General features: G+C 35.5%; 1 protein-coding gene across 9 annotated transcripts in view; it reads right to left on the bottom strand.

The window, feature by feature from the left end:
- The window catches only part of LOC6040400 (phosphatidylinositol 4,5-bisphosphate 5-phosphatase A), a 60,698-nt gene extending 45,307 nt beyond the window's left edge, over window positions 1-15,391 (bottom strand). For 2 of the 9 annotated variants that reach the window (XM_038253368.1, XM_038253360.1), the window contains exons 1-2: window positions 15,255-15,391; window positions 9,687-10,032 (exon numbers count right to left, since the gene is read on the bottom strand). In XM_038253368.1, coding sequence (XP_038109296.1) covers window positions 9,687-9,718 — 32 coding nt within the window. In that variant the 5' untranslated portion in view covers window positions 9,719-10,032; window positions 15,255-15,391. Of the gene's footprint in view, window positions 1-9,686; window positions 10,033-14,542; window positions 14,656-14,799; window positions 14,907-15,116 lie in introns of those variants that run through there. The other 7 variants (XM_038253364.1, XM_038253362.1, XM_038253361.1 and 4 more) reach the window with 7 other exon arrangements.
- Window positions 15,392-20,390: the final 4,999 nt, after the last annotated feature.

A 20,390-nucleotide genomic window follows, 5' to 3' on the forward strand; every position in this document is an offset into this window, starting at 1 on the left:
CAACGGTGCCAAGTTCGGGACCTGGCGTCGCGGTTGAAGAGGTGGAAAATTTTGCTCCACCAGGGCTGGAGGAGTTCTACGACGCTGAGGCTGATTCTTCGTCGATGCTTGCTGCCGAATTTTCACGAACTCAGCTCTCTTGGGGCACTTTCGGTCGGTTGACGAGTGCTCACCGTTGCAGTTGAGGCACTTCACCAGCGAATCTTGGATGCACTGGGATGTGATGTGCGCATCGGTACCACATTTGGCGCAACGACGCTTCAGGTGGCAGTTCTTACCTCCGTGCCCGAAACCCAGGCAGTTGAAGCATTGTGTGACGTCACGATGCACTGGTCGGTATCGCTCCCACGACACGATAATGTTGAAAACCGCTCGAATTGCCTTCAGCTCAGGAAGCGTCGTCGATCCCTTAGCCAAATGCAGCAGGTAGAGCTGGTCACGGTACTTGATGTCTTTGTTGCGTCGGCTCATTTTGTGCACGGCCAACACATCCAGTTTCAAAACTTTTAGCTCGGCAGCTAATTCCTCCACTGGCATGTCGTACAGACCTCTGACGACGATTTTGTACGGCTTATCCATGACGACATCATGGGTAAAGTACTCCGCCTCGTTTTCGGTCAAGTAATCCTTGACCAGTTGATAGTGCTGCCTGGATTGCACCAGCACCTTAAATCCGTCCTGACACAGACGAATGTTGCCTAGGACTTTCCCAGACTTGATGAGTTCAACCAGCCCCGCTCGAAAGTCGATCGTTGCTGCTGATTGCCGCACATAAAAAGGAGGCAGTTTCTCCTTTCGCTGTTTCACTTCATTCTCCTTTGCTTCCGCTACCTGGTCCTCGTCAGGCAGTCCAGCGAACTTGTTGTTCTTCAAAAGCTGCTCCTCGTGCGATGAAGAGTTCTCCTCCTCCTCATCCATCGGTACAGTACCGTCGCTCTTTTTCGTCTTTTTGCTGTTCGATGTCACTTCCAAAAGCACCTTCCTTTTGGAAATCCCGGTTTTTGGCCATCAGTTGAGGCCTCAACCTTCCTTTTGGAAATTCCCACTTTTTTGCCTGCTTGAGCCGCAGGTAGGGCAATATTGCCGGCGTTTTGCGCCGGGACGCGACGAGTCATGTTGATTCAGACAACCTTCACCAACGAATGCTCGGATAACAATGCTTCTGATTCGATCAATATGGGCTGCTCAAAGAAAACCCTTGTAGATGTTGATCGATTTGTAACTCCTCAACGTGAACAAACACAAAAGCTCCCACTTCAAAGTGTTCGAACTTAGTTTCAATCAGCGTTTAAGTGCCTACTACCTCTCTCAATGGTAATAATGGCATCGATTCTTCCAGGAAGCCATAAAAAAGCGGTTGCGACCTTTTGATTACTTCCTCGGAATTTGTGCTCTATCGAGCATCTTACAAAAGTAGGGTTTGGATTTTTTTTGTTCCATTCAGCTCTTGGTTGAGGTAACTTGAATGCAACCAGAAGAATAGATTGCATATAAAGTGCAATCTAGCTGCACGGTTCGCTTTATACTTGCTATCTAGGTCAAACAACCCGCGGAAACGTGACCAAGATGCCGGAAGTGCACTAGGTGGTGTGAGATAATTGTGGCTTTTGATAAGAGCTTCTCGTCTTTGGAAGGATGTGAAAATCTTGTACAGTGATTTCATCAAGATATCTGAAAATGCTTAACTGTTTCAATACTCAAACAATCACCATCAAAACAACCGATTCAATATCTGTTCAACTGCTTCGTCAACTAGTCCTGTGACTTCCTGGTGCGGGTTCATAAAAAAATAAAACAGCCGTCCAAACACGTGACCAGCTGGACTCACCACAACAACTCTGGTCATAGGTGGTTAGTTTCTATTCTGTCATACATCGTAACTTTTACAGGTTGGAGTCATTTTCTCGATTTTGTATTAGGTGAGATGTCAAGAAGTTTAAACCAACTCCAGTAAAAAAAAACTCAAAGAAAATGACAACCGTGAATGTTTCCAACCTTTGACCGAATGTTCTTGGTACGTGGCGCCGGCAAATGTTGGTGACGACGACGACGACGACCAAGTTCCAGTGGTCAGGCAGGTGGAACGTGATACAAACATCGTGCCGGTGTAGGAAATCGCTAACCTTGACCTCCAGATGGGGGGTGGGTTGTTTTTTTTTATAACAGTACTAACTGACCGGAAACTTGCACTAAGACTGGGCAGAGCGGAGTTGTCAGCGGCGCGCAGGATGGCGAATTTTAAAGGCTCAATTTAAAAGGTATTGAATGAGCACGAGTTGTGCACTTCCGAAAGCTTTATATTTTTAAGATTGTAAAATGGTAAAAAAAGAAGGGCATGATTATTACACAAACTATCAGGCGCGAAAACACTCGGTTTTGCCTTCCTCACCTCAATGAGGAAAGGCTATAAAATGAGCTTCTTTATTAGACCTCGTAGACCCACCTTCACCTATACCTATCGACTCAGAATCAAATTCTGAACAAATGTCTGTTCGTGTGTCTGGATGTGAGTCCGTGCACTGAAAAATATGCACACGATTATCTCCGGATTGGCTGAACCGATTTCGACCGTTTTGGTCTCATTTGATCCGTCTTAGGGTCCCACAAGACCCTAGTTAATATTATGAAGTTTAGTAAAGTACTTGAAAAGTTATGCTAAAAAAACAATTTCGAATAAAGTCCGGAAGATTGTAAAAAGGATGGTTTTTGTAAGAAAACCCGTCATGCTATACATTTTTAAAAAGGTATTTAAAAAAAGGTATTTAAAAGACCTTTCCAACGCCGTTGAAACGTTGAAGATTTGACAATCCTATAAAAAGTTATAAGCACTTAAGTGTTCGGATCTCAAATATTCTGATGAAAACGTTGTCCAGATCCATCATGCGACTTGTCTTTGTATAGGTAATTAAAAGACCTTTCCAATGAGCCTAAAACGTTGAAGATCTGACAACCCTATCAAAAGTTTTAACCACTTAAGTGTTATTTATACAGTTTTTTATGCCGGATCCTTAGATATTTTGATAAAAATAAGTCTTATTTATACTCTTTTTGTATTAACTTTATGAATGTAAGGAAGGCACCACCCACCTAAAGGTGGATTAAGCAACGTTTTTTATATGCAACCCTCCTAGTTTTCTGCGAGCTTTGTAGTTTAGGTGTTGTTTTAAGAATTTTTTAAAAAATATTTTCAAATTGTTTAAACCAAGACTAATATTTTAAAAGGGCGTATTATTCAATGTTTGGCCCTTTTGAAATGTTAGTCTTAATTTTAAAAAATTGAAAATATTGTTTTCGAAAAGATCGGAAAATTTCACAAATTCATAATTTAACATTGAAAATCGGACTATTAGTTACTGAGATATTGACATTAGAAAATGGTGGGTTGTTTGGGTGAGACTTAGAAAACATCAATTTTCCTGTTTTAATCACTTGCATGGCAATATCTCAGCAACTAAATCGTTTCAACAAGTTTAAAAAAAAAAACAAAATTTATAGAATTTTCTCAACTTTTCAAAAATATTTTTTTCAAAAGTGGGCAAACATGTCACTAATCTAAAAAAATAAAAACTTCGACTATTTTCAAAAAAATTAACTATAAAAAGCTTAAACACTTTATCAAAATTTCACTAAAGAAATTTTTGATTGCAAATTTGATTATACATCGGGAAATGAAGTTGAAAAAAATTTGCGACCAATATTTCGATTTTTTAAGAAATCAGTATCAATTAAAAAAACATAACTCGGTCAACGATTTTTTGCACAACCTGGAAATTTTTTAAAAGCTGGCTTTTGATGTCCCCTAAAACATATAAAAAAATAAAAAAAATTAAATAGTGTTTTTTTTTTTGCAAATCAAATTTTATTGGTAAAAAGCTGGGTGATGAATAGAGAGAATGCGCAACGTGATTTTCGAATGATCCCACTTTGTTTACATCTACAAAGTAGGAGGCTGTTCAAGCACAAGCATGACTTTTTTCTTACTGATAAATGAGCTGTTTTATAATCAGTATTATGTATTTTTTCTGTCTAGTTTTTGACATTAATTGCTTGAAAATTGTGTGTGTTCTCAAGTTTTGATCGGTTAGACGAGATTTTTCATTATTACGGGTGACGAAGAACTGCGACGAGAGTGTCATTCTGGGATGTCGCAGATAAATTCCCAGGCTGATTTAGGAATCCTGCAGCTCTTCCTGGTCCATTAAATAAACATCGCTAATTCTAGCGAAGCTGATCCAACAAACAGAAAATATTTTGATTAAACCAATAGGTTTTCAACGATAAAGACAGCTTCTGGATGGATACAACCGCATAGACCATAAACAACTTCTATTATTATTTAAAAAAAATACGATTTCGCCTTAATTTTTTTTAAGTTTTCTCGACTTCAACTTCATGTCCTCAAAAGCCACACATTTTTCATTTTTGTTAAAAAACAACAATTTTTAATGATCAATAGCAATACTCTCTTCTTTTGGCGAACAGTAAATTGGTTCCACTTTGACAGTTCAAAATTGAGGCCGTTTTGCGAACCACTATTCAGCACCCAGGTAAAAAGTAAAATAAAAAAATACAATTTTTTTACCGTGTATCATTTTTGTACAGTGTAGTCCGTATCCGTATCCGTATCCACCTACTACATTGCCGAAGACAACAAATCGATCAAAAAATCCTTCAAAAGATACAGATTTTTGAATGTAATACTAAAATAACACCAAAATGTGGTGTTCGATCATTAACAAACAAACGAAATCGGTCTTTTTTCTTAAATTTTAATTTTTGTATTTTTTAATATGACTGAAACTTTTTTGGTGCCTTCGGTATGCCCAAAGAAGCCATTTTGCATCATTAGTTTGTCCATATAATTTTCCATACAAATTTGGCAGCTGGCCATACAAAAATGATGTATGAAAATTCAAAAATCTGTATCTTTTGAAAGAATTTTGTGATCGATTTTGTGTCTTGGGCAAAGTTGTAGTTCTGGATATGGACTACACTGAAAAAAAATATGCACGGTAAAATTTTTTAGTGATTTTTGCCTTCCTCACCTCACTGAGGCAAGGCTATAAAATCACTCAAAAATTGAACTTTTTAAATAAGCCTCCCAGATATACCTTTACGTATACATATCGACTCAGAATCAAATTCTGAGCAAATGTCTGTGCGTGTGGATGGACGTAGAATTTTTTTTCTCACTCACTTTTCTCGGAACTGGCTCGACCGATTTTGTCCGGATCTATGTTTTGGATTTGCCTTCAGGTTCTTTAAGTCTTTTTAAATTTCATCCGGCTTGGTGCAGTACTTTAAAAGATATGTTCGAAAAACTGTTTTGGTTGATACTAAAAGGGTCATTATTTACATAATTTGAAAGCTCCGGCGGATAGCTGTCGGAACTTTACGCTCAGTGCACGCACACAAACACTGCAGTGCTTTCAAATGGTTCATTAAATTTATCATACCTAGATGGCAGCACTCAGATGTATAGTGTCTTTACTAAGTAAGCGTTAGCCAAAGCTTTCGTAGTGTGTGGTTGCAAGGCTTTAAGGAGGAAGGCAGCAACCACCTTCCGGTGGATTAAGTAACGTTTTTATTTAACTTTTTCTCACTAAAACTTGATTTGCAAAAAACACTATTTTTTTAATTTTTTGATATGTTTTAGAGGACATCAAATGCCAACTTTTCAGAAATTTCCAGGTTGTGCAAAAAATCTTTGAGCGAGTTATAAATTTTTGAATCAATACTGATTTTTTTCAAAAAATGGAAAAATTGGTCGCAAAATTTTTTTAGCTTTATTTTTCGATGTAAAATCAAATTTGCAATCAAAAAGTACTCTAATGAAATTTTGATAAAGTGCACCGTTTTCAAGTTTAATCAATTTTTAGGTGACTTTTTTGAAAATAGTCGCAGTTATTCATTTTTTTAAATAAGTGCACATGTTTGCCAACTTTAAAAAATTTTTTTTTTTTGAAAGGCTGAGAAAATTCTCAATATTTTGCATTTTTGAATTTTGTTGATACGACCCTTAGTTGCTGAGATATTACCATGCAAAGGTTTAAAAACAGGAAAATTGATGTTTTCTAAGTCCCACCCAAACAACACACCATTTTCTAATATCATTATCTCAACAACTAATGGTCCGATTTTCAATGTTAAAATATGAAACATTCGTGAAATTTTCCGATTTTTTCGAAAAAATATTTTCAAAATTTTTAAACCAAGACTAACATTTTAAAGAGGCGTAATATTGAATGTTTGGCCTTTTTTAAATCAATTTGGTATTGATACCTGAAAAAGAGAAACAAGAGTTTACAAAATTATGATTGTGTTGAGGAAGCAAAATCATTTTTTTTTAATTTTGTGATTGATTAGGAGCTATATAAATTAAACGTTGGGTTGTTCAATGAATAATTATTGGTTAGCACTTAATCACTCGAAGTTAAGCATAGTTCGGCGTCCATCAAACAATCAGTAGGTTTTTGTATATTAATTGTCCATCCTGAAAAAGCTTCCCAACCAATCGAATCGATTTTCCATCCAGACTAACGTCTCCTACACCACTACGTTGCAGGTGTATTGACCACATGCAAATAAACGTACAAGTAGATGTGTTCTTTGGTCGTGTGTTTCCCAGAATGTCACGAACCTCTTATCCTTCCGAAAAAAAAAAATCTATCGCATGCTGTTCAGGAAGGGGTATTAGCAAATCGATATGCGATGCAAAGCCAAACCTTAAACACCAAACGGAAATCAAACAAGATTTCTTTCATTTCTTCAGGGAAACCTGATTTCGAAAGGATTGTATCACTTTTTTGTTAGCAGCAGTATTTTCAATACGTTTCGAACAAAACTAGAAATAACAAGTTCGCCACATTATTCATATTGATCGCATTCGAAAGAAACAAAGGCTCAATAATTGCCATTTTCTCAACCCTTTCCCATACGTAGTCGTGTGTCAAATTATGCGCCAAACCGCGACTAATTATATAACTTTACAACCAGCGTCGAGAACAACCATCAACGTGACTCGTTTTACCAGTACATGATATTTCACTGTTACCAAGGTAGGAACAGATAACGCGTTCTGACTTTTTTGATAATACGCCTCGTGGATGTGCGAACATCTGCTGGCCAGATTTGGGTTGTTTATCTCAGCTGGTCAAACGACATCGTCCATTAGCGAATTCCGCACCAATGTGGTCATGTTAATTCGTGACACCACTTAGGTGTCCAAAATCCGACGTGATATCATACCGATAGTTTGCCCCTCACGTGACTTACAAAAGCGGCTAACTCAAGTCCTGTTCAAGGTATTCGTAGCACGGTTCACTCCGGTTTATTTTGCGATGGGAAACTTGTTTTGAATTTCAAATGCCGGCTCGCGAGAACGATAGACGACGACCACGTTTGTTTCCTCGCGGTACGTTCGCATTCTCTCTCGGCTGACAGCTCGATGCCTGTTGAATAGAAGGTTCTTATCGCGCGCGATCACTCAACAGCGAGCAACACAGCTTCACAACACTTCTCAAGTGTGAGAATGTGCGAACTATGTTCAACCGGTGAGGGTCAAGGTAACCAGTTGTGAATATGTGAGTTGTTACTATAGCTTTGGGTGACCTTTTTCAAGTTATAAGTTTCCTTTTTTTTAAATACTGAATGTTAAAAGCAAATTTTTCGATAGTTTGGAAATTTGTAAATCAACATCGTAAGAGAACTTGAAAAACACACTTCGGAAAATTTGGGTTTCACCAAGAGTTAACGAGTCAGTAATCACACGCCTAGCTACCTTAGTTGACACTATCAATGAGCGGCGGCATGATAATTGGGCCAGACGGATGGATTTGGGGCAATTTGAAGATGTCATTTGTCCATTAGTTATGTGCGTAAGCCAACAGGGAGCACATTTTGGTGGGTAACAATAAATTTGACATGTTTCTATACAGTGTAAGGGGGCTTAGGGAAGAAGTAAGTCGACCTCTACAACCAGAGTTATTCTACTGTCTCATTGTGGACGCACTTGGCAGGAACAATGAGACAACTGGAGAACAATGAGACACACTACGAAAATCAATACTTTTCTAGTAAAACATCATGTTTTTGTATTGTTCCGTTGCAGGTGACATGCCTTGAACATTTTAGAGGAATTTTGTTAACATGAAATTTTATTTAGTTTTACTAAAAAGTATTTAAATTTCGTAAACTCCATATATTTATACCAAATAATTTTGAATTTTTGGTTAAATAAAGTTAAAAATCTATAACTATGCCAAAAATCACTTTTAATTCATGATTTGAAAGATTTCCATCGATTTTGAAAAGTTTAATGAAGAAAAATCAAAGTGTCTCATTGTTACCCTTGGGCTGAAATGAGTGGGGAACAATGATACAGCCATGGATTCTAGGTATATTCTAAATTTTGGCCAAACCTTATTAAAGAACATTGTAGCCCAACTCAATCCCTATGGAACGTCGAAAGAAATTTGAAGAAATATTAGTTTTGGTGTAAATGGCAGCCTACGAGCGAAAAAAGTATTTTTTGTCCATAATTTACTATTACACCCCAGAATCAAACATTTATGAATAACTTTTCAAGTCAGCGTCCATAACCAAAGCCAATATTATGGCAGACGTGTATTTAGTAGACACATCTTTCCCCCAAATATGAGCCTGATTGGTTGAAAGCCATTTTATCACCCTACGACACATTAATTCATTCCATCAAAATTATCTCGAATCAAACGGTAAAGCGAAAACCTGTTTTTCGGGCTTCGGGCTCAAAATATCAACTGGAGTATGATTTGCATACCCGAATAAACGAAAACAATATCGATTGTAGTGAGGAACTTAGAAAAATCCACCATAAAGTTATTTCGCTGACCTTGCTGACTATTTGTCAAATGGTTACCATATGTAATAGAGTTTTTTTTTAATGTTTACAATGGTCAACCATTTTCATGGTAACTCTAATAAACTATTTGATGATGTTTTCTCAAATGGTTAACATAAATCTTAAGGTTATTATGACAAAATAAGGCTTAGGGTTCGGTTTAAGGCTCATTTTATCAAAATGCTATTTTTCCTAGATCAGTAGTGACCCTTCCAATGACATGCACCTTTTATAAAGAATGATTTAACTTTTGGTTACTTTTGTTGATAGCTTTTAAAAAATCTTGTTCAGGTGGGGCAAGTGTACCATATGGATTTTTAGTATAGAACAAAAATCGAATTGCTGCAACAACATATTTTATTGAGAAATAAATACATAAAAATACTTAAAAACTGATAAACAATTGTTAACAAAAATATCCATGCAAAATATAGTGATATTATGAAAATTTACTATTTATCAACTAGGTAATAATTTTTTGTCGTAAAACGATCAAATTTTTACTAAAATATGATTATTTAATCTTAAATTTAAAGATTGGGACGTTTCTTAGGTTACGTTTTAACGTAAATCACAACAAACACGGTTTGTTTGCTGAAGGTTCTGTGAATTTATCCGAAATTTGGTTGAATTTGTTTGCCAGAGTGACAAAGCCATTACCTACAATTACCTTTTGCAAGTTGTCACACCTGCAGGCTGTGGATCCCGTAAAAAATAATACTACTTGAACCTTAAATATTTTAAAATTGTTTAAAATGTTAGGCTACATAAATATGTGCAAATTTGAGGCATTTTCCACACTTACTTGACGTTCCAGTTGTTGTCAGTGCGACTCATCTTGGCGGCTGATGAGGTTTCTGCCAGCCACTCGTTCTCACCGCCGTAGTACGATCTTCACGGGGGACAGCAGCTGTTCGGGGTTACTGGGCCGTCCTGGGCGAATATCTATATTTCAATCGCCGGTCGGCCGGATCTATTTTGGTCTTGACAAATTCACCACTTGAGGTGACGTTACCGTCTACGGAGACGGCGGCGGCGTGTCGTCGAATCCCTCTCCGGGGTTTAAATTGGAGCACACTGTAGCACTTTTTGCTTGATGACGATTTTTTTTGTTGCTTGTATTTCTTCCTCGCATTCAGCACTAGTTGAACCTAAGTAGATAACACACTTGTAGCATTAATTTCATTCCGCGGGGAAAAATCACCCACTTATCGCGGACTTATCTTATCGAGAGACCTCGAACCCCCCTTTATCGAAGCCCAACTTGATTAGTTAGTTGGGTCAAGTCGTCGACACTTTTGTTCGAAAAAAGAGCCCGTCCTATTTTGCGAATCCAATATCTAAGGTGGCCATGACGGAACTCAATGGCGGCGTCGCAGATGTCACTCTTTTCGCGCAATACCAGACCACCTTGGACTGGTCCAAGTTCACTGCCTAGATGGTTTAACTAACTGGCGTCAACCAGCAGGAGAGTGGCGTCGCGACGCGTTGCAGGTGGTAGTACAGATAGTGGGGACTTTGCTCGTGTCGGGTGATAGGGCTGCCAGTAGTAAGTAGGTGCGAGAAGGGTAGCTGAAACTGGTTTGACGTGATAACTGGATTGTGTAATGTAATATGTCAGTGAGAGTAGTTTTTCATGTTTCAAGGTTATGGTGAGACAGTGAATGCCAGTTTTTTTAAAGACTCCATGTCCAAAAAAAACATAATGAATATGGAAAAACCTTAAGTATGGAGTTACATACTAGACAATCGGTCAAATTTATAAGTTTTGGTATGAACACACATCTGAATATTAAAAAAATCTCTTTTGAGGGGATCAAAATACACATTTTCAACTGTCAAAAACCTCTATTATACTATTTTAGGTTCTATCCCTAGAATGACACCTTCCAAAAAAGTTTTTTTTTTCATTACGCAATGAAAAAGTAATAAGATTTCGCAAAAAGTGTTAAGATTTCGCATTTTTTGATAATTTCTGACAAAAATTGAATTTACCTTTCGACGCCGTCGTGCTAACTTGTCGTACGTCGCTTTTTGACGTTCCGAGAAAAACGCGTTTTAATGTTTGACCTTGAATAACCAAAAACGAGAACTTGCAATGTAAACAATAACATACATGTGTTGTATGACTGACCATTCTGTGCATTTTCCTGTAGTTTGGTTGCTAGAGTCCAGAGCTATAATTACAAATGTTTACGGTAGTCGATCTCGTACTTGTGTCAAACGTGTTCTGACCTGAAATCCCTTTGGCCAATTGCCGCACATACATCAATTTTCAGGCTGTGTCAAGATAGCACGACAAGATTGAAACATCTTTTATATGAATAGTGAAAAAAACAAGAAGTTTTTTCGGTTTATATTGAATATCTCACGATTGAAATCGAATTTTGGGGATCTGTGAAGGTCAAAAGGTGAGGCATTGTGAGCCCAAAATCAACATATGACAAGATAGCACGACAGCGATGCTTTAAACTTGATTAAAAATGAAAAAAAAAGACTTTTTAAGCAATTCTAATATTGAGTTAATTTTGTAAATTATGCCAAACATAACATTTTTTAAGGTCCAAAATTTGTCTAGGGAATGGGTCATTCTGGAGAGTGAGATTCTGGGGAATGGGATGGAACCATTAATTAAGGCAAATAAAATTTGATTTAAACTGTTTGTATTCCACACCCTAAAAGGGTCAAATGGAAAAAGTTCAAATGGTAAAAGTTCAAATGCCAAAAGTTCGAAATAGGGTAGATTTGACGACAGGTCTTGACGACCTGAGCAATTAATTGAACAAAGTTATTAACTTCTGAATTACGTTTGTTAGTAAAATAGTCTTATTTTAAAAACATGTTTTTTTAATTTAAAAAATAAATTTGAACCTTAAAAAAAATTTCTTTCAAACTTTTTTCTTGTTATGCTTTAATATGTTTTTATTTTTCAAAACATGAGCAGTTTTTTAACATATATATTTTAGATTTCCCAATGATTTAAAATGCTTGTAAACAACCCTGTTTTTGCCTTCCTCACTGAGGTAAGGCTATAATCCTGCTCGAAAAATGAACTATTGAAAAACAGCTCGTAGACCTATATTCATGTATACCTATCGACTCAGAATCGAAAACTGAACAAATGTCTGTGTGTGTATGTGTGTGCGTATTCCTTTTGGTGCTTCAAATTCTTGCCAAGTTTTATTGGCACTGGCTTATCTGATTTGGGTCAAACAAGTTGCATTCGGTCCAGTTTGTAGCCCCATACTGCGCTATTTAACTGTTTGAAGATCCGATAAGTAGTTCAAAAGTATAAAAAAGTGTCAGAGTTGAGAATCGGATGCTGGAATTTTGATGCCGGATCTCACTTATCTATATGAAAACTATGTCCGGATATATCATCCAAACCGACATTGGTTAGGTAATCAAAAGACCTTTCCAATGAGTCCAAAATATTGAAGATCTGGCAACCCTGTCTTAAGTTATAACCACTTAAGTGATATTTATGCACTTTTTTGAAGCCGGATCTCACTTAAATGCATGTGAACTATGTCCGGATCCATCATCCGACCCATCGTTGGTTAGGTAATAAAAAGACCTTTCCAATGAATCCAAAACATAGAAGATCTGGCAACCCTGTCTCTAGATATGACCACTTAAGTGACATTTGTGTATTTTTTTTATTGAGAAATAGTTGAGAGAAATATGTGTCCAAACCCATAATATCACAAAATGTTGGTAAAAAGTCAGGAAGGCACCAACCACATAGGTGGATTAAGTTAGCTTTATTTTTACAATTTCAAATTTTTTTCGTTTTCTACAGTTTTTTAAAAAGTTTTATAAGAAAAATTCTGGCGGCATATAAATTTGTTGAGTTTAAAATAATTTTAAACAAAATATTGTTTAGAAAAAAATCTTATTTCGTTAGTCTATTTATGAGTTTTTTAACTCTTCTAACGTGATAATGTTCAATGAGTTGTTCCATTTGATATTTTTATGATGTTGTATGTTTTCTGTTTTCCTATACAAACCTTTTTTCATGAGGATTTTTATGAGAATGTTACCTCAATATTTATTTTTGTATTTTTTTTTTGTGATTTTTCTAGACCAACACAGCTTGTATCTGTTGATTTCTGTTTTTTAATCAAATGATGGTGTTGTTTTCTTTAATAACAAAAAATACACTCTAATGTTTTGATTCCTACAAAAAAACTTTTTACGCAAAAAGAGTCGCTCGAGGTTTTTTTCTGTCTTAAATTCCTGTACACTTTTTATTAACTCTCTGGTCTTTGCAAAATATGTGTTTTAAGCAACGGAAATCTCCAACTTGTATTACAAAAAAACGAGTAGAACTATTGAAAAAAATATAAAAATTGAAATTACAAGCCTAGGTTTCAACATTTCGATGAAAAAAGTGTTTTAAATGCATTTTACAGGCGTACAGTTGCTTTCCAATCATATGTTTTTCGAAAAAAAATCGAGGTATTGACGGAATTTTTTTTTCGCAAAAAGAAAAAAACTTTTCGTGGGACTGTGCATTGGTATTTCATGAAAATTTAAAATGTTTTCAAAGGAGTTCAAACATGCTGAATATGATTATAAACGCGGGAAAATGCATTTTAACTGGTTTTCAGTTGATTAAATTTTAATTGTTATTACCATTTTGAAGTTTTTCGAAAAAAAAAATGTTTTTGCCCCCTGATTATTCAGGCCAACTTTGAAAGGGAATAGGGGGTGGCGGGAGGCGACATAAACTTTGAAAAATATTTGCAACGGCCTTATTTAAAAATAAACAACAAATTTACGATTTTTTTCCTGATTTTTTTATGCAAGTGGTACCAAATTCCGGACTTTTCAGGTTTCCCAATTTGAGTGGACACCTCTAAGTTTTATAATACTAACGTCATGATTCGAATTCCCAGACGCTTCGAAACCCGGACACTTCATCTTGTTTTATCAATTATTTGGATATAAGTTCGCATTATGAATGTCAAAACTGTGTAATTTGATGAATTCCAACATCAACTTTCATTTGAAGTTTGTTTGAACGCTGTAGTTAATGCCAAAACAATTAAATACAATAAAATTATAAGTTTACCAAAAATGCGAAACATTTCACTTGAAATATTTCGTAGGCGTTCAAAGCACCGGGAAGGCAAAGTAGAAATTTATGGTTTTGATTTCCTTAAATTCTAGCAAATTTTTAAATAAACTATCGATTGTTTTGATGTTAACAGCTTATTTGAGATCTAAAGAATGCCATTCACTAACATTTCAGTCCAATTTTGTGCAATTCATAAGTAAAATCGTGTGTCCGGAATTCGAAGCAAAAGTGTCCAAATTTCGAATCAGCTTTTATCAGTGTCCGGGATTCAAAGCACAACAAGTCATTTTAATTTTAAAATTCTGACGAAAAATTGTTAGAAAAGACACATTATGCATGCATTTTCTTGAAACTGACTGTTTATACTACATCCTGATGATGTTTCTACATTTCCAACTTACTACATGATTTTTTGCCAGCTATAACAAAAATGATATGCTACTAAGAATATTGATTTGGTTGTAATCAATTAATTAATTATGCTACTAAGTGTCCGGATTTCGAATCATGACGTTAGTTGGTCGATTGATTCCGCTTGTATGCTATTATCTTGACAGAGACGCATTTCGTCTACATACTAATTTCAGTCTTCACCAGTGTTCTGTTCTCGACTCAGAGTCAAAATCTGGCAGCCCTAGAAGTCACGGTCAGTTAAACTTCACTCTTTCTTGTCGCTATTAACTATCAGTTTAACCCAAGTGACACCAAACCACACGTGTGTGTTTTATATCCACGTTGTGTCTGCCTCGTTCCACTTTAATATTTTGTTTGTTTTCTTCTGAGGTTTCCTGCGAACTCCGCTCTTTTTTTTACTGCTGCCACTGCTGTTGCTCACATGTTAGCTTCTGCCACTTTTATATTTATATTTTTTATGGCTTGCAAAATCGCGCACACACACACGAGGTCGTACGAAATGTTCTTAGTTGACTTTTTCGTACTTTGTTCACGGAATGAAAACCATTGCTGAACGAAAGAGTAATGGGTGGTGACAACTGGATTTTTCACGTTTAAATTATGCCCTTTGAAAATATCACGAAAAACAGCACGCACAAACACCCGCGACGCGACTTATTAATGATTTTTTCCTCACTGTTGCCTCTCACATGATTTCCATTAGAGCATAATCTATTTTTAGTTACACAGTTTGTTTACTTCCAAGAGCTCTCTCATCATAGGCTGCCCAATTCCGAGCATACTTTACTGCCAAAACTCGTGTTATTCACACCCAATTATTGGAATTTAAAAAAGCAACTCAATATTGCACTCCCCCACACACGCACACACACATACACGGGAAAAAATGCTGTTGTTACTGCTGCAACACACTTTCGATTGATATTCGATTCGCGCAAGTACGCGACCGCGCGAGTACTCGCTTCTGACACTTCCACTGCTGACAGCGGCTACCGAGAGAATGCGGGAACGAGCGCGCGCGCTCCCAGGTTGACAGTTTCTCGCGGGTGAAAACATTTTGTTTTTGTCTCATTGAACGAACCGGAATGTTCTCAGCGCTCGACGGCAGTTTGTTGGTGTGAAGAACGTCGAGAGAGGGAGGAATTTGTGCTGCGAGAGAGCGAACAAGAAAAACTGAGAATAAGAGAGTCATGTGCGAACGTAAACAATGTCGGCTAGCATCTCGGGTGCAAGTGAGCGCGTGACTGGGCGCCATTATGGCGATGGGTGGTATAATATTATGGGGCGCGTGGTTGGTGTCTTGGGAAAGGTGCACGGAAAATTTAGTGTGATAAAAGTGATATGTGATGAAATAAATTGAATTTGATAAGTGTGATAGTTGTTAAACGTGTGTGTGAGAAAAATAAATTAGTATTGAAGTTTGTTTCGAAATGATGATTTTTATGCAAATCCGAAATTCGTTCTGATCATTGAAATTGAAATTCTCCGATCTTGAAAATACAGTATTTTGAAATAAGATCAAATTCAGAAAAAAATCCGGCCAACTGCGAACTGCAAACTTGATGCAACTCGTTGCTCATTTTTTGAGCAGTCTATATTTTTCCAAAAGTTATGTTTGTTTCTAAGGAAGTTTGAGGGAATATGGACAATATGGATATTACTGCTCCGGTGGAATCGCTGGAAACGGTTGGACGCGCAATCCAAAGGTCGCCAGTTCGAACTCCGGAGTGAAAATGGACTCTTAGATTCGAGCAAAAACTTGCAATAGACACCACAAAAGGCATGGTGGTCGTTAAAGTGAATGGTTTGATTTTTATTTACATTTGAGTGTTATTGCTTAAAGAATTTGATTGAACGATGTCATTTTATTTGCATTTTATTCATTGTGGTAATTCGGTAATTTCGGAATACACCCTTCCGGCAGCAGCTGAAGATTCATGCAGTCCCACGTCGCATGTTCGGGTGTAGACCTTCATTTTATTTGCATTTTATTCATTTTATCACCAAAACTTGTTGGTACAATATGCCATGGGGGTAAATTGGACACACCTCAAAGACTATCTGTCAGGCAACAAAAAAATTTACATATCTAGATTAAATTAACAATAGGTCCTATCTGCATAGAAAACCCATGACCCATAGGTTGTTTTTTCTAACGAGCCTTAAACATCTAACTATCTGACACAATTCTACAATTTTATGGCATTTTTACATCTGCTCAAAGTATGATTTAGATCATTTTTTTGTTTGAATTATTATCGATTAGTTTTTAACAAAGCATTTATGCCTCTGAAATATCACAAAGGAATCATCATTTCCTAAATAAGGAAACTATTGCGTCCAATTTACCGGGGTTTAAAAATTCCGGAAACGAGAAATAAAAAAAAAATGTTGTGCCGAATTGTAACATAGCAGCTTGAAAATAGGCTCAAAATCACTTTAAAACAGTTATAACTCCTCAATAAAGGCTCAAAACATTTTGCTGTCTTGAGCAAATGTGTGTGATTTTATGTTATCAATAACTCTTCAGAATATACTGCCGCTCTAATCTAGTCCGTCCCATATGTATTTTTGTCAAAATTGAGATAAACTTGACAAAAGTATTAATTTTACATGTACTTTTAGCCTATTGAATAAAAAAGTAGTGTTTGTTCTAAAAAATCCAAAATAAATATGACTTTCGTGCTGTCCCATATGCAAAATAAAGGCAAGTCAGTTCCTCATATCGAAATGTCTCACAAATTGCTTAAATGGCTGCGAAATTATTTGAAATCTACAGAGTATGTTTTTAATAGTACGTATAACCTGAAAATATCATTAATTGTTCATTTCTAAAGAAAAAGTTGAAGATTTAAAAACAAGATACCGTAAACTGGGGTCAATCGGGACACATGGGGCGAACTGGGACAGCAGTTGTAACCATGTTGGAGTACATTATTTTGATTTTTCTGGTTGGTTTCGGTTAGAACAGACTCAGGCCAACAAAATGTGTACATCCATTTCCAAATTTAAAAGCTTTAAGTGCTCTAAAAACTGCTGTCCCTATTCAGACTGTAGTCCCGATTCACCCCAGATTACGGTACTCCAAACCTTTAGTGATTTTTTTCTTTTGAAATGTACAACTACGGAAAGAAAATATAAAATACATACCGTTATTAACCATAAAATTAGTTATATTTTTTCTTGAATGAATAAGTTTGATCCTGGTTCTGGGAGAGACTGCACCAACGATAAGCGTAGTTTTTTAAATTATTTTCAAGGGCTTAGCAGTTGAGAATTTGCCTCTGTAATATGTTTCCAATTCCCTGGTGTCGTTGCAGATCACATTTTCATATACAGGAACTTTATTAAATACATTATTTAAAGCAAATAAATCTGAAATAAACATTTTTTTATAACTATTTACTTAGAAAACTACCAAAACAAACCTGGAAATGACAGTTGAACCAGGTTGAAACTGTGTTGTAAATGTTCAAGCCTACCTTGATATCATAACTGACTTGCCTTTATTTATGGACAAATAAAGTCAAGTTGGTCTCTTGCTGTAAATTTCTCAAATTTACCTCACAAATTGTGAATATTTTTAATCAAATTTATGGTACTTGCGTTTTTAAGACTGATATTGAAATAACAGTATAAATAATTATATAGAAATATTTAGATTAGAACGGGAAAAATGGTGAAACATTTTTTGGGTTTCTCACAGCGTTAACTCAGCACTCACTTTTTACATATGGGACGGACCAGATTAGAGCGGCAGTATAGTAGGCCGCTAAAACACAAACCTTTCGAGTTACCACCAAAAAAGTGCTTTTTTCGACCATTTTTGCAATAGTGTCGCAACTTTGTCTTTTTGAAATATTTAATAATATTAATTCTATTTTCATCCAATATGATCATGGCAAACCAAAATTTCAAAAAACCTTCATTTTGCTTAGGAACCGTCCATAAACCACGTGTCACTTTAAAACGCTTTGTACAAAAAAAGATTTTTTTGTATGGACAATTGTCCATGAGTGGGGGATTTCCAAAAAAGTATTCGAGTGGTTTATTTATGGTCCTTTAGGTGGGAAGTGGCTAAAAATCCAATTATTCTTCAAATTGCTTATTTAAAATGTAAAAGTTCATTTTCATTAAGCAAGATCTATTATCAGTTTTGAATGCTTCAGAAATCAGTTGATCCAAAAAGTTAAAAAAATGTATACTTCCGCTAAAACTTTGGGAATTATCAGGAAATTTACACAAAGAAACGAGAAATATTTTTTTGCAGACAATTCCCGATTCCTTGAATGGGAAATTGGACGCTCTAAATGAAATAAATTATTTGACTTAATAATAACATTTTTAATTTCATTTAAGAAACATAATTTAATGGTTGTTTTGAGATTATATACTTAAAAGTACTATTTTTTACATATTTATATTTGAATTATTTCTGTCAAACTCAATGAAAATTAGAAAATTATGTAGAAATTTTAAAAGGGCGTAATATTGAACGTTTTGCCCTTTTAAAATGTTAGTCTTGGTTTAAAAAGATTTGAAAATATTTTTTTCGAAAAGATCGGAAAATTTCACAAATGTTTCATATTTCAACATTAAAAATCGGACCATTAGTTGCTGAGATATCGACATTCGAAAATGGTGTGTTGTTTGGGTGGGACTTAGAAAACATCAATTTTCCTGTTTTTAAACCTTTGCATGGCAATAACTCAGCAACTAAGGGTCGTATCAACAAAATTCAAAAATGCAAAATATAGAGAATTTTCTCAGCTTTTCAAAAATATTTTTTTCAAAGGTTGGCAAACATGTGCACTTATTTAAAAAAATGAAAAACTGCAGCTATTTTCAAAAAGTCATCAAAAAAATGGATTTAACTTGAAAACGGTGCACTTTATCAAAATTTCACTAAAGTACTTTTTGATTGCAAATTTGATTTTACATCGAAAAATAAAGTTGAAAAATTTTTGCGACCAGTTTTTCGATTTTTTGAAAAAATAGTATTGATTTAAAAATTCACAACTCGCTCAGAGATTTTTTGCACAACCTGAAAATTTCTGAAAAGTTGGCATTTGATGTCCTCTAAAACATATAAAAAAATGAAAAAAAAATAAAAATAGTGTTTTTTTGCAAATCAATTTTTTGTGACGAAAAGTTAAATAAAAAAAACACTAAAATTTTTTTTACCGTGTATCATTTTTTTCCAGTGTAGTCCATATCCATTCCTACAACTTTGCCGACGACACCAAATCGATCAAAAAATTCTTTCAAAAGATACAGATTTTTGAATTTCCATACATCATTTTGGTATGGCCAACTGCCAAATTTGTATGGAAAATTATATGGACAAACTAATGATGCAAAATGGCTTCTTTGGGCATACCGAAAGCACCAAAAAAGTTTCAGTCGGATTAAAAAATACAAAAAAAATCGAATGACCGAAATCTGAGAGAACTGCTCTATATTGTTATGTAAAATTGTCTAAAGAATCGATTCCCGCGACTGGCTTGTGACAATTTTGATGTTTAGACCAATTTCTGTATTTGTTAAGGGAAGGCATCCTGCTTTTTCGTGATACTTTTTGATACAAGTTAGAGTATTTCCACACAAATTTTGACCGAAAAAAAAATTGACTTTAACATTGAAAAATAAAAAAATCTCACAGAGATTATGTGTTATTATATATCAATGTGTGTCTTTAAAAAAGCGGAAAACAAATCCTACATGTAAGGCAGGTTATGCACTCACTCCTAACTCCATCCAATTTGCTGATTTTCACTATTTAAACAACTAATTTTGCAAATGTTTTGATAGAATCTTGCCTGCTCACTGCTTCTTCGCTTTTAAGGTGTTAGATGGTGTCCTTCATTTTTGGGGCAATGACTGTCAATAATGGTTCTGAATTCAGGGTCCAGAAACAGTAAATTGAAATGAAAAAATAATCACTATATGTTAAATGCTTCTACAAACAACACAAAGAAAACTTTTTTTGATTGAAACATTCTGAACCAAGAT

This window comes from Culex quinquefasciatus, chromosome 2, assembly GCF_015732765.1.
Source record: "Culex quinquefasciatus strain JHB chromosome 2, VPISU_Cqui_1.0_pri_paternal, whole genome shotgun sequence".
In the NCBI taxonomy this organism is placed as follows: Eukaryota; Metazoa; Arthropoda; class Insecta; order Diptera; family Culicidae; genus Culex; species Culex quinquefasciatus.